This window comes from Emys orbicularis, chromosome 2 (assembly GCF_028017835.1).
Source record: "Emys orbicularis isolate rEmyOrb1 chromosome 2, rEmyOrb1.hap1, whole genome shotgun sequence".
Taxonomy (NCBI): Eukaryota; Metazoa; Chordata; order Testudines; family Emydidae; genus Emys; species Emys orbicularis.
Window position 1 is genome coordinate 296168937 of NC_088684.1, and position 15693 is coordinate 296184629.

Below are 15693 nucleotides of genomic sequence, written 5' to 3' on the forward strand. Positions count from 1 at the left end.
TTCACAAGACAGGAGGACCAAGCTGTTCACCCATCTGCATTAAGCACTGGCAGCGACTGTAGAACAGCGACAGATCTACCTTATCAGCTGGAAGTGTGCCATTGTCTCATTTGGCAACAAAAATATTGGATGAACAAGAATGAAGTATACTGCTATAATGGCAGTCGCTCATGGCATTCAAATACTCACAGGAAGTTTGGTGAAGGCAGGATTGGTGACATGTTTCCCAAAGGCATCTTCCTGGAACTGCAGCAGCTGCACCACCAGCCCAGCCAATGTTTTATTGGTCGGAGCATCTGCCTGAACATACTGAAAGACACAAACACATACTTACTGGAGATGGGGGAGTCAAAGACCAATTCCAGCAAGCTTCAGGGCACTTTTTTTTTTTTGGCGAGCTTTTAGACTCTCATAATCTTTAAAATACATAAACAAAACTCAGTTTTAGTTCTCAGGGACTATGCTTTCAATCCCAAATAAACCACACTGCCATAATCCACAAGAGGGGATAAGGTATGTATTTCTGTAATACAGCTCAATACAGCAGCAAAGAGTGGACATTTGTCTATTTTGGGGTTTTCATTAATTGGTTAGTTTTTACAGTCATGGATTTTACGTTCTTTAACAGTCATTTAACTGTATGAAGAGCAGCTATGTTAGAATAGTCATTATAGTCAGCCACATTTACAAAATCTTTTTTTCCTGCTTATTTAATGTATTGCTTTAGACTGCTGCACGATAGTCTGTACTTTAAGATTTAGTCTAAGAGTTGGCAAATATCTGTGGATCGTTATTAATTCACTGGATTCAATATTCTTCAGAAAAGGATTAAATACTTCATTAGAGATAGAAATCAGATTGAGTTCTAAGGCTAATTCCAGCCCTCAGATATATACAACTCACTAGGAAAACACTGTCTACTCCTCTCGCAAAAGAATTACCCAGTGAATTCCACATTAATTCTTCCAGTTGCATCTCTTCACTAACCTTTAGTGTGTTCATGCACAATCAGGAAAAATATACCCAGAAGACCAAATTTCTGCAATTTTGCAACAATCTACAATCAGGTAATTATTTATTTCCCCAGGCACAGTACTTCAGTGCGTGACCAGTTCATACATAATCTGAGAGGCTAATGTTAGTTGGTCAGTAAACAGACTAATCATTGAGCCATTTACCTGGTGAACAACTGATATAATACCCAACCAGAATACCTTATTTCTTCCACTGTTTCTGTCTAGCCAGACTCCTATATATACTTCTGGGGAAATTCTGCACCAAAATATTAAAAATTCTGCACACAATATTTTAAAATTCCGCGTATTTTATTTGTAAAAAATAACACAATATAATCACACCAATTTCAATTATTTTTGGTCATTTATTTCAAAAGACCAGTCATCAAGTATGTCTTTAACAATACAGACAGCAAAAAAGATTCAGGAAATGTTTTTTGACAAATAGATTCCTTAGTAGGCATATTAATCCAGAACTCTGAGTAATAATTCATTTAAACTACAATACAGAACCTTATTTCCCACACCCCACAGAAGCAGTGCAAAGGCTTGGGGGAGTCATGGGTAACGGAGGAGCTATGGGAGAGGGAAGTAAATTGCTGGGAAGGAGCCTGGGTGTGAATTTGGGAGGGTTGTTAGGTATGGGTGGGAAAAATATGGAACAGGGTTATTTGGGGGGGGGGGGGAGGAGAGATTGCTAGGGAGCTTCCCCCATGCAGACCCTGGCCGACCCCTAGCCTCTCCCATTCAGTCAGGCACATCTGCCTGTCCCCATGTGTCTTTGCACCCCGTCCATGTGTCCCTCCACCCCCACTCAGACACCTACCCCCCCCATCCCCATGTGGTCCTGCACCCCCTTATATCCCTATGTGCCTCCCCGTGTCCCTGTACCCCTACCCAGCCATCCCTTGTCCCTATGTAGCTCTGCACCCCCTCCCACATCACCATGTGGCCCTGCACCTCCCTCCCCCTGTGGCCCTGTGCCTCCACTCCCATTCAGCCCCTGCCCCAGTCTGTCCTCCCTCACTAGCCCTTATGAGCCCCTGTCTGACCCCCACCCCCAGCACCCCACGCTCTCCCCATAGCCCCTGTCTCCTAACCTGGCCCACTGTTAAGAAGCCAGGCTCTCTCTCCTCCCTAACTGGTGGGCAGCTGCTGCTTTGTTCTATCGCCACAGCGCCATCTGGTGGGCAAAACGTGGAAGTGCAAGAACATTTTGGCAGAAGCTTTTTTCTGCACAAAAAATTAAAAATATGCAGGGCTCATTAAGTATGCACATGTGCAGTAGCGCAGAATTCCCCCAGGAGTGTGTATATGGAGTACCTTGAGAAGTTCATGAAGCCATAATAGTTACATAGCAGTCAGAACTCCAACAAGTATTTCTATTCTTTGTTAAACCATTCTGTTACATACACATCAGGCGCTGGTGGTCTCAATTTAGCCTGTTAAATAACCAAATAAAACCCTTTAAGCCATTTACTAAAGTAGCATACAAAAAGTGAAGGATACTGTAAAGGCTATGGGTTTCTCACCATGAGATTTCAATAACTAAATGCTTAAATTTGTAAGTGACTTAGTACTAGCTGTAGAAGCCAGGCTGACATATCTGGAGAATGAAGTTTTAACGATTCAAAGATTATGAACAACACATGGCAGCACAAGATTCCCCAAGCTGCCTCACCAGTGTGTGTGTCTCAACCATGACACAGAAAGGGTAGATGGTTTCCAAACCTGTTCAATTATTCAATTCTCCGCCAAAAGGGGAGACAGTTGTGGTAATTTTGTAATGTGGATAGCTTCCCACTATAAACTAGAAAGATCACCAAACCATTTCATACAGGCCACCACAGAGCTCTCTCTACTAATTTGGGCTGGATTCTATCAGGTGCCGTAAAAGGCGGCTTTCTCTGTTTTACCTAATAAGAGCCATTATGCCTCCTGATAACTACTCTATTTTCTTGAAGTTTTAAGACTTATTTCACCAAGAAGGAAAGCATTTCATAACATTCATACAGTGCTGTAAGTGTATATGGCTGTAAAAGAGAAAAGATGACAAATTGCTGCTCCTACAGTTTCGGGCTTAAAAAACAAAAAACAACCCAAAAAACCCACCTCGATTAGTGTGGCTGAATCTCTTCATTTTACAACTGTTTAGATGAACAAACAGGGTTGTGCTGAATCACCAACAATAGCCCTGCAATTCCCAGAAAATTGAGCCAACTGTGCACAACAAAAGTCATCACTCTACCTTGTCCGATTTCACATAACATTTTGAACTTTCAGTTTAAGAAGTATTCTTCAACATGTATCAACTAAATTGCATAGGAAAAAGTGTAGTTAAAAATGCGCATTACTAAGCTGCAAAGTTAACATGTACAGTAGTTGTCAGTTTCATACACTGTTAGCATGGGAAGTCAAGTGTCAGATGTTATAATCTTGTTTCCATTCTATTTTAATAGAAGTTTATGAAGACAAAATCTTTATTCAACAAGAACAGCATGTGCACACATGCCCAAGAAACAAAGCTGGCAGGTCTAATTTTAGGCCTACCAGCCTCAACAGCACCTAAGTGGAGTAGCTTGCCTGTGCTTATCATTACATCTGTTAGAACATATCCTCTCATCCTCAAAAGCAGTACGTAATCTGCGCATGCCAAGAAGAAAAATACTACCATTTCCAAAAAGGCTATTTTGTGCATGATCTTAATCCTCTCTAAAGGAACTTCCTTTATATAAGTGTTCAATAACAGGACAACCTTAGTGACCATGAAAACCCATTTCACAAGGCGGATCCATTCTGCCATCTCTGACTCTTGCTTCGTTGCAGTTTGACCGCATGTGAAGTCAGTTTTATTACTGTTAATTTCCCCTGAAATATGCAATTTAAAATGGTTTGAATACTTTTTTTAACTTTATATAGTGCATTAAGTTCAAAGCACCATAAGAAGTGAGCCAACCCTTAAAATTTCTAAAAAGTAGGTAAGTATGAAGTGTTCCTTGTACAGATAGACATTCTCTTCTGTGCTTCAGTTTTTCTGTGTCTAAGGCCACGTTAAGAGTCAGTAACCAGACTAGGATTAGAACTCTAAACATCTTGACTCCCCAATCCATGCTCATTCCTTCAGACCATATTGCTTACCAGCACCCAAAACAAGTTGCATTTTTTTTGTTTCTGAAGCTTTCTTCAGCCTACTGTAACAAAATTAAAAACTTAAAAGAGCACAAAATGTAACCTCACTCCAGAATACCAATATTTAGAAAAAATAAAATATTCTTAACCTGAATTATTATATATTTTTAGCTGCTACTTTAGTTAGAATTCCAGTGTGTGTGTCCCCACTCCACCCTCTCAGGAAAATGCACCTGGGCGTTTGGATATATTTGGAAGAGTACACTTTTTTCCCTCTTACTTCTTAATGGAGACTTGTGAATCCCACTCCCACCTCACACAGAGTTAAGTTAAACTTGAGGGCTGTCAAGTTGTTGGAAAAGGAAATATCAGAAATAGAATACAGGAGCCCTGATGCTGTCTCAGATTTGCTGTGTTACCTTGAACATGGACATGTCATTTAACCTCTGTGCCTCAATTTCCACCTCTACAATAAGAGGATAGAACACTTCGCTACATCAAAGGAAAAACTTGGAGGGTCCTCTCATTCACTATTTGGAAGTTTGAAAGTTGTACAAGAGGGCCTTGCTATGGGCTTTTGCCAGCAATATTAATCCAACCGGATTCTTATTTGCCAGCTGATTCATAGTTGATTTTTTTGGGGAAGGAGATAGCAGTGAAGCTTACAAGAATCATTCATTTTCATATTACTTTCGCCCATAACAAGCAGAGGCAGCGTATGAGTCTGCAGAGAAGGAAACACAATAAAAAGTTTTAGAGTAAGCTGCCCCAGGGCAAGGACTATGCCTTCTTTTGTGTTTGTAGACTCACCTGGCAGACTGTTGGCACTACAGGAAACAACGTAAGACACATGCAGAAACAACACTAAAATGTCAGATTTGGATACAAAAGCAAGGAAACCCAACTTTAAGGCCATCACTATCCTTAAATAACTCAACTATGTTGTAGCACTTTCACACAAAAGACCACCACTTTCCTGACAATTAACCATATCTAGACTCAATGATTTGAGCTAAAAGCAGAACAGCAACAATACTAGATTTGCGTCTTTAGTTCCTTTTAAAAAAAAAATCTATTTTCAGATTTGTTCAAAGGAAACTAGCAGAGAAACACTTGCTAATTTAATGTTCCAGTGGTACTGATAAGAGACTATGGAACAAGTTTGGAGATGACGACAAGTTTCCCAATCCAGATACTTGTAGCTAATGTGAAACAAGTTGGTGGTCTCAGTCTACAGGTACATGTCACAAACCACTAAAATTAACACTAACAGAGCTGCCAAGGACTGAAGCAACATGGAACATCCCTCCAGATCAGGGTTGAGGCATGTTAACAGAACTGTGGGGGGGAAGCTGGCACTGCTGATGTCTGTGCTGTAACTGTTTTGTGGCTAAATAGCAGACTTTGAGCACCACTGCCATCAAGCCAACTCTTTCAACCAGCCCAGAGGCCCCTTATTAAAATGTAAAGGAAAAACAGAAACCTTGTTTTATTAAACAAAATTAGTCTATTGCATTAGTAAAAATTAGACCAATTTGAGAAACAAAATGTTTTGTGGCTCTGATTACTTCAGTATTCAGTCAGAATCCCAAATCATACCCACTAAACACACTCAAAAGACAGCCAATCCTCATGTTGCTTGCATTCTCAGGCAGCACACCAGCTGTTTACCCATTTGTTTTTATTGCAGATCTCCACCATACCATCTGTCAGTGCTTTCTGTAGCCACCAACCTGATTTTCAGAAGCACTGAGCACCCGCAGACTGCAGCTAGACTTGGAGGTGCTTAACGTAACTGAAAATCATGCCCATGGACTACATCTTTGGTCTGAAATCAACACAAAATTCGATTAAGACAAGTACAAAGTACTTTACTCAGGGAGGAAAAATAAAATGCACAACTACAAAATGGAGAATAATTGGCTGGGCAGTAGTACTGCTGACAAGGATCTGGGGGTTATAGTGGATCACAAATTGACTATGAGCCAACAATGTGATGCAGCTATGAAACAAGGCTAATATTGTGGGGTGTATTAGCAGGAGTCTCGTATGTAAGACACAGGAGGTAACTGTCTTGCTTTTACTGACACTGGTGAGGCCTCAGCTCGAGTACTGTGACCAGTTCTAGTTGCTACACTTTACAAAAGATGTGGACAAATTGGAGAGTCCACAGGAGAGCTACAAAGATTAGGTCAGGTTTTCTAAACCTTTTATGTAAGGAAAGGTTAGGAAACTAGGCATGTGTAGCCTTGAGAAAAGACTACTGAGGGAGGGACTGGATAGTCTTCAAATTGTTAAGAGCTATTATAAAGAAGGAGAGTGATCAATTGTTCTCCATATCCACTGAAGGTAGGACAATAAGTAACAGGCTTTATCAGCAGCATGGGAGATTTAGGGTATGTCTTCATTACCCACGTTAAAACGCTGCCATGACTGTGTGCTCCAGTGCTGGGAAAGAGCTCTCTCAGCGGTGTAAAAAGCTGCCCCCAGGAGGGGAGTGGCTCCCAGTGCTGTAGCACTGTCTACACTTCCACTTTACAGCGCTGAATCTTGCATCGCTCAGAGTGTGTTTTTTCACACCCCTGAGTGAGAAAGTTTCAGCACTGTAAAGTGGCAGTGTAGACAAGGCCCTAGGTTAGATATTAGGAAAAACTTTCTAACTATAAGGGTACTTAAGCTCCGGAATAGGCTTCCAAGAGAAGTTGTGGAATACCTCATCATTGGAGGTTTTTAAGAACATGTTAGACAAACACCTGTCAAGAATAGTCTAGGTATATTTGGCTCTGCCTCAGCACAGGGGGATGGGCTAGATGACTTCTCTAGGTCTCTTACAGCGCTACAGTTATTTGATTCTATAATCTTTAATGCCAAAGCTATTTGTTGATCTCTTTAGCATAAAAAGTGTTGGATGTTAAATGAAGAAAATGTGTTTGAAATTAAAGACCATCCATGATTAAGAAAATATTTCCAGTAGAACTAAATAAATGGCCCAGAATAAAGTAGATAGAGGTATTTTAATAGAAAACAGTTATGTAATCATTAATATAACATGATGCTAGTTGCTGTACATGCACATCAGGGCCTGATAACTGGTGTATCTGAGCATTAGTGAACTATAAATAAACTATATTAAATAATTTAATTACTCAACTTTTCAGAGTTTGAATTACAGATTTCTATGTAAAATAGTATTTTATCCAGTATCTGTCCCACATTATGTGCATTAGGTTGAAGAACATCTCAGTCCTGACCATAAAAGGCTTTAACACTCCAAACAATTGACTAGGCCTTCATAGAACCCCACCACATAAAGCATGGGGATCAAACTCATTCAGAAGAGAGGTCTGAATTCCATTTTTTATTATGGTCAAAGGGTGGGAGTAGAAATGTAGGACTCTCTACTACTTTAAATCGACAGCATAACTCCCTGTTATGTCAATAGATTTGCACACAGATCATGAATACAACTGTTTTTGTAGTCACTGAACTTTTAATTAGAGTTCCTTGCCATCTATTCAGTATCACTAACAATATCACTGTTTTATCTAGCAATTTTACTTGACTTATGGATCAATTGTTCACATGAATTCATCTACCCAAACTTAGTCAATGGAAAAATAAGGCAACCACTGTATCTGCTTTTTGTTTCTCTTCCTTCGCCATTCTCCTTTCTTGAGTTCTCTTCTCTTTCCTGTGTTTATGTGCATCTTCTATTCTTCCCTCTGGATTTCTTTCACTACAGCAACTCCCAATTCCCACCCACCTTCTGTGGACTTCATTCCCATGCCCTTCCTCCATGTATCCCACTGAAATGATCAATAATGAAAGTTATTTTTGATGTTAGTATCATCATTGGTCTTTAGAACTGATATCCTAATGAGATTAATAAAGGGTGAGGGAATTCACCCTTAAGAGTTAGTTTCAGGTTGTCTGCAGACTCAGGAAGACAACACTGCATTGATTTTTATTTGATTCACAGTTGGAAAATTACCTGCGTAATCAAAAGCTAGAAACTTAATTTTTCTTTAAAAAGCCTGGATTCTACAGTATCCATGTGTCATGCAGGCCACACATTTTTCAACCAGACACAAACTGTTCAATGTATTAAGGACACTATCCCGCACCAGTTGAAGTCAATGGAAGTTTTGGCATTAATACAGTAAGCCTAAAATAGTTCACTATAAAAAGTGTAACCTGTGAAAACTGCTATTAGTCTTATTAATAGAAAGAAGATAAACATTCACATCTGATGCTCTAGTTTTACTAACATTTCAAGATATTTGACTATATAAATCTTGTTTGCCAAAATGGAGAAGCAGTTTTTAATTTTGTTTCCAGTTTTTAAACAGACTATTCACCTCTCTTTTATAGAGGGCTTAAAAAAACACTTGCTAAGAATGATTAGATATCTTTTCCAGGTAAATCCTATCAACTTTGCAGAATTTAAGTTTCCATGTAAGAAAAATATTAAGTGTCTGGCCATATGGTTAAAATTACCTTCACATTTAACCAATTAATTGCTGTATTAAGCCTACACTATGATGGATCCAATGCCTCTCCTGATGCTAAGAGCCTTAACAAGCTACAACACAGTGAAAAAGTTCTTGCCAGTTTTCACAGCTACAATCCAGAATCCTATGTGCAGCAGTGAAATTAACAAGAACTGAGTTAACATCAATTTGATACCCTTGCTTGTGGAAAGCTCTGAACAGCAAGAGGGCAGGCACTGATTCTACTCCCTAGGAAGGAGGACAAACTGAAGCTAGAGAAGTGGTAAAGCAGTATATAAACAATCTCCTCTCACATTAGCCAGGGACTCTGGGATGGAAATCTTGGGAAACGGAGTGAAAAAACACTCCTTTCTTCCAGGACCCAGAAATATTGGAGGAACCTCATGGTTATAGAAACCAATTAGGCTTCAGGTTGATATAAATGATGGAATCCCATCACAGTCCAGGAACAGCAGGTTTTCTCCTCCCCCCAGCAGTTTAGGTGAAGTATGGGGAAATATCTGGCTTCTCATCTGGGCTTTGCTCCAGATAATGCTCCTCAACTTTCATCTGGGACTTTGGCTAGAAGGCTTAGCCCTCTGGTACTAAGTATCTGGTAAGACTTCAAAGACCCACATGAATTGTGGCAGGGGAAAAGGGAGAAGATGGGATAAACTAGAGAAATACAATATGGAGAGACTTAAAAAAATAAGGTAGAGAACACAAAGAATGGAAATACATGGGGTGAAAGAGAAAAGACAGTGAATAAGATAATGAAGGGCAAGTGATAACTTTACATGCTATTATAGGAAAAGACATGGAGTGAGCAAGGAAAGGGAAAGGTATAACAAAAGCAAGAGATATATAATTAACTTTTTAAAGCTTTAATAAATAAGAATTTGATTAGCATGTTTTAAATACAGTTTAGCAAGTATTTTTATTTAAATTGCAGGAGTCGTGGCTTTGAGAGAGTATTAGCCATACAAGTATATAATCAGAAAGCTGCACTGGAGTTACAAATCAGTTTAAAAACAATTTTGTTAAACCAGAGCAAAACCCTGTGCAGACAATCTTATTTTGATTTAAAAGCAGGTTATTTTGGTTTAGCTTAAATCCATAAAGCATCTACTTCACCCAAATCAATATGAGCCATTCAAACTGAAATAAAACTGTACATAAGGGGTTTTGCTCTGGTTTAAATACACTGACTTAACATCATTGGTTAAACCAGTACAAGTTTGCATGCAGATAAAGCCACAGTCCTCAGAAAAATGGTCACTGGGTAAATTTTTCAATTCTTGTTCTTTCATATTTAGACAATGGAGCCCTGAACCGTTATAGAAGTAACGGATAGTCCAGATAGTTAGGGGTACTAGCCTAGGACTCAGGAGACCTGGGTTTAATTCCCTACTCTACCACAGACTTTCTACAAGGTCTTGGACAAGTCATTCTCTGAGAGTCAATCCTCATCTGTAAAATGGGATAACAGCACTTCACCTCCTTTTATCTCATAAGGGTGTTTGAAGATAAACAGATTGTACTCAGAGTAGCAGCCGTGTTAGTCTGTATCCGCAAAAAGAACAGGAGTACTTGTGGCACCTTAGAGACTAACTTAGTCTCTAAGGTGCCACAAGTACTCCTGTTCTTTTTGCAGATTGTACTCAGATACTGCAGTAACACAGGCTGTACCAGTACCTAAGCTAAAGAGCATCAGCAATGCAGTTTTTAATAAAAGTTAACTTAAAACCCCACAGTTTCTCTCCATTATATGATAATCATGCTCAGCATAACTGGCACCTCGTGGTGCTGGTGCTATACATGTCACAGAGTTTACAGTCCAGTACTCATTATATATTCCAACAGCTGCACACAAAGAAACTACAGTGAAGACCAAGATCAGGAGAGCTCCCTATAAAGTTGTGTAACCGGTGAAAACTACGTTCAACCGGATGGTTAAGACTTCTATTCAGTGTGGATTTAGTCAGGCTGAAGCGGAGAGAACGGCACCGGGGTAGGACTGGCGAAGCCACCACAGCCTAGGGAGCGGAGCGGGATGCTCCGGGGCTAGCGAACGCTGCAGAGTAACGTCACCAGCCCGCTGGTCGGTAAACCGGGCCCGCTGAACCCCAGCCCGCCTAGGGCCGGGATCCCGCTCCCACCACCCAAAGGAGCGGCTGGCCCTTTGTTACCGCTCCCGGAGTACCTGGGCGCTTCGCCGGCTACGCCAGCCCCGAGGCCCGGGCCGCCCCTTCCTGGAGCGCTTCCCCAGACCCCCGACTCCCTCAGCTCCTCGGGCCGGGCCGCCCCTTCCTGGAGCACTACCCCAGACCCACCGGCTCCCTCAGCTCCTCGGGCCGCGCCGCCCCTTCCTGGAGCGCTACCCCGGACCCCCCCGGCTCCCTCAGCTCCTCGGGCCGGGCTGCCCCTTCCTGGAGCGCTTCCCTAGAGTCCCCCGCCCCTCAGCTCCTCGGGCCGGGCCGCCCCTTCCTGGAGCGCTTCCCCAGACCCCCCCGGCTCCCTCAGCTCCTCGGGCCGGGCTGCCCCTTCCTGGAGCGCTTCCCCAGACCCCCCCGGCTCCCTCAGCTCCTCGGGCCGGGCCGCCCCTTCCTGGAGCGCTTCCCTAGAGTCTCCCGCCCCTCAGCTCCCCAGTCCCCGCGGGCCGGGCCGCACCTTCTTGTAGTGCTTCCCCAGCCAGACCCGCACCGCGTCCAGCTGGGACACCGTCTCCGGGCTCTCCCAGAACTTGCCCGTGGGGCCGCCGTCCTTCCGCCGCGATACGGACAGTGCCGCCAGCCCCGCCGCCGCCGCCCCGGGGCCGGGTCCGCCACCTGCAGTCACTGCCGCTGCCATTGTTACCCTCGCCGAGCGCCGCCACCGCGGCCCTGCGCCTCCCACTCGCCTCCCTCCGCGCATGCGCCGAGCCCCGTACGCTCCGCCCCTTGGAGCATGCTCGGGAATACCGCTCCCTGCCCCCGCCACCGCCGTGCACGCGCCGGTTCCCCACCCCCCCGCGCCGCCACCGCCTGTGCGTCGGCACCCTGGACCGCGCTCCACGCACGCTCCAGAAACCTGCTATCTCTGCGCATGCGCTAGTTTCCCACTCTCCCCCCCTCCGTATATACTCGCTTGTGAGATCCAGTCTAACCTTTAACGCATGCCCCTCCCCCAACCCTGCTGTGCGCGCATGCGTCAAACCTCAACCGCCCCGCACGGGTCGCATTATGCTTGTACGCATGCGCCCGCTAATCCAAGCCGCTCATGGAGGGCTTTGCGCATGTGCCATTTGGACACTGATGGGGAGGGGGCTTGAGCTTCGGTTGCTGAGATTCCCAGCCTCGTTCTCGCTTCCCTGTTCAGTGTCTCGCTCAGACGCTGTCGGGCGGTGCCTGCGCCCTCCTCAGCTGCTGCAGTGTCATGCCGCACGCGCCGTGGGCGGGAACGGGGGGCTTGTCCGAGGCTTGTCCGGGCAGCCTGAAACCGGCATTTCCCGCCTCGCGAGTGCGCGCGACGCCCGCCTGGCGCTTTGGATGAGCGCGGTGTCTTGCTTAGCCAAGCCGGGGAGCCAGACGCTGTGTCCCGCGCTCCTCAGAGGTCGCCCGCGCGGGCCAGCCACGGCGTCGGCTCCGCCCGCGGGCCGCTGTCTCCTGTGCTGAGGGGACTGGTAGCAGTATAAGGTTGTTATCCCGGGGGGAACACGCCCTGCCTGGGGGTCGAGTCATAGCTGGGTGCTAGGGTGACCCGATGTCCCGATTTTATAGGGGCAGTCCTGATATTTGGGGCCAGGGCCGGCTCCAGGCACCAGCTTAACAAGCAGGTGCTTGGGGCGGCCAAGGGAGAGGGGCGGCACCTGCGGCAATTCGGGGGCGGCAAGTCCCTCACTCCCTTTAGGAGCGAAGGATCTGCCGCCGCCAATCGCGGCTTCCCCCCCCCCCCCCCCCCCCAATTGCCGCCGGCGATCACGGCTTTTTTTTTTTGCTTGGGGCGGCAGAAATGCTGGAGCCGGCCCTGTTTGGGGCTTTGTCTTATATAGGTGCCTCTTACCCCCCCATCCCCTGTCCCGATTTTTCACACTTGCTGTCGGGGCACCCTACTGGGTGCTGACACTCAGGAGCTGTAGTTCTGGCCCTAGAGGGGAGGGGGCCCACTGGTCACCGACTCATCTGCCCGTCACTATCCCTGTCCTGCCCCTTCCATCCCCTGGTTTCATCCCCTAATCCCAGTCCCTTTGCCCAGCCAGGCCTAATCATCCCTGCTCCAGCTCTGAGTCCTGCTTCTCTCTCCCTATATCCCCTTCCAGTTCCCCCCTCCTGGCTGCTCATCTGGTCTCTCTCCCCCCACTTCTGGCTCCTTGGCTCATAGACTTTAAGGCAGTGGTGCCCAAACTATGGGGCATGCTCCTCTAGGGGGCACCGAGGAACATGGGGGGGCGCAGCAGGGGGCAGGGAGGGAGTGTCACCCAGCCCTGCTCTGCCCCCAGCTCCACTCCGGCCCTGCTCCTGGCCTCAGCCCCTGGCTGTGGTCCCAGCTGCAGCGCTTGCCATGTTCCTGGCCACAGCTCAAGGGGGTTGTGGACTGGGTAAGGGGAGGGGGAGCGTGACCAAAAAGTTTGGGGACCACTGCTTTAAGGTCAGATGGGACCATTGTGATCATCAAGTCTGACCCCTCCTGTACATTGCAGGCCACAGAATCTCAGCCACCCACTCCTGTCATATACCCCTAACTTCTGGCTGAGTTATTGAAATCCTTAAATCATGGTTTAAAGACTTCAAGTTACAGAGAATCTGTCAGTTACGCTAGTTTAAACCTGCCTGTGACCTATGCACCATGCTGCAGAGGAAGGCAAAAAACACCAGGGTCTCTGCCAGTCTGATCCAGGGAAAAATTCCTTCCTTTCTGACCCCAAATATGGTGATCAGTTTGCCCTGAGCATGTGGGCAAGACCCACCAGGTAGATATCGGGGAAAGAATTCGCTGTAGAACTCAGGGCTTGTCTCTACTTATAGCTAAATGAGCACTGCTGTGATCGATGCAGTGGTGTGGAGTTAGCGGGTTTGGTGAAGACAAGCTAAGTTGATGGCAGAGCACTCTCCCCTCGACTTCTGTGCTCCACCTCCCTGAGAGGCGGAAGGTAAGTTGTCAGCAGAGCGTCTCCTGTCGACATAGTGCGGTGTAGACACCGCTGTAAATTGACCTAAATTACGTCGACTTCAGTTACATAACTTATGTAACTGAAGTAGTGTAACTTAGGTCGATTTACAGCTTTAGTGTAGACCAGCCCTCAGAACCCTCCCCATCTAGAGTCCCGTCTCATTCCTAGTCTCCCTCTCTAGGCTCCTCAGGCTGCTGGGGAGCTGAGCGCAGCCTTTCATACTGACCCATTTTGTTTCGTTGTATTCTTTCAGCAGCTTCTCTTTATCCCTGTCTTGGCTTAGATTGTAAATTCTCTGGGGCAGGGACTGTCTTTTTGTACAGCACCTAGCACAGTGGGGTCTTGGTCCATGACTATGGCACCTAAGCACTACAGTAATACAAATAATAGTTATCCAGTCTTAGTCTCCTTACACACTGCTTCCCTGGCTCTTTGCCCAGCCAGTCCCAGTCTCCCTCTAGTTCCTTGTCCAATCTGTTTTAGTGTTTCCCCACAGCCAACTGGCTCCCTCCATTTCACCTACTGGCTTCAAGTCCTAGGCTCCCTCCCCCAATGCTAGGCACAGTCTTTCTAGTCTCTCTTTTCCCCACTTCCAGTCCCAGTCTGACCAGACTCCTTATCCCAATCTAGTCCTTTCTCTGTCCTGGCTTTTGTTCCCTCTGCATTCAAATCAGATGGCTGCCTGGGTGCCATGAAAGGATCATGTGGTCACAGCGCACAGAACAGACAGGCTCCCTGCTCTCAGTTCTCATGCCTGGATCCATCACCACTGGGAGCAGCCACTGAGGAAAAGACTGGCTTCACCTCTGTAGGCCTGGGCTGGAGGGAACATACTTGATCAGTCTGAAGGGATTGCTTATGTGAAGCCAGTCACATCAGGAGCACCAAGAGACTCAGGCATGCTCCGTGAGGATGGAATCTTTGGAGATTTTAGCTGTTAAATATCAAAGATACTTCTACTGAGAATGTGTGAACTGTGAGTTATCAAAGACTTAACTTGCCCATGTATGGGTGGATTTTCATCCCAATGGCAAAAGGAACATCCATGCCCCAAAGGCAACTCTCCTGTTCCAAAACAGTGAGTGCTACAGTTGTTCAAAAAGGATCAACAAAACGGGTTAATTTATTTTAAAAGTCCTACCCGCATACTCCAGAATTCCCCAGTACATTCCAAATCATATTTTAAATTGTTCAAGTCCCAACAGTCCATCAGCACACCAAGACAGCTCTGGCATCTCTCATCACAATCCAGTTCTCTGGGATAGGTCTGGCATCTCTCATTGCACCTCACCCCAGCCCCTCTAGCTGGACTGTTTCTCTGCTTAATTTTCAGTTTTGGAGACATCAGTGGGCTCACTTCTACATCAGCCTTCATCCTTCTCTGGTCCTCTAGCTTCAGCTCTCCACCTCGGAGAGCCTTCAGCTCTCTCCAGCCACCAGTCTCTGGTCAAGAGAAATTTGTAGGTGACTCTCTGGCTGCCTGATCTGGCTCCACTAGGAAACTCTCATCACTTCCTTCATGGCCATCCCCTCCCTGAAGCCCTCAGCATAGTTTTCTGTTCTTGGGAACTCCCTCTCTGGGCTCAGAGTTCTAAACTCTCTTTCAGGGCATCTCCTCCATGAGGAAACTAGACAGTGGCTTGTGGACTCTCTTGCCTTTAGGGTGTTTCTCATTTGTAACTCTGAGGGATAACACCCCCCTCCTCATTACACCACACTAAGACACATCTGGATTGGAACAGAAATGGTGAGCCTGATTTAACTTAAGGGGCCAGCTATCCTGTTACATTTACATCACCTTAGAGTAAAACTTGCTGTCCAACGACAAGCTCTGGCTAGTGCAGAAGATGTCCATTCACCTCTGAGTGGTGCAAACAAGTATGAACATAATGTGGGTGTCAATTCTATA

At 45.6% G+C, this 15693-nt stretch overlaps 1 protein-coding gene across 1 annotated transcript in view; it reads right to left on the reverse strand.

The window, feature by feature from the left end:
- SMARCC1 (SWI/SNF related, matrix associated, actin dependent regulator of chromatin subfamily c member 1) overlaps positions 1-11548 on the reverse strand; it is a 163794-nt gene extending 152246 nt beyond the window's left edge. The window contains exons 1-2 of the mRNA XM_065398174.1: positions 11306-11548; positions 190-309 (exon numbers count right to left, since the gene is read on the reverse strand). Of these exons, the coding sequence (XP_065254246.1) occupies positions 190-309; positions 11306-11548 (363 nt within the window). The remainder of the gene's footprint in view (positions 1-189; positions 310-11305) is intronic.
- Positions 11549-15693: the final 4145 nt, after the last annotated feature.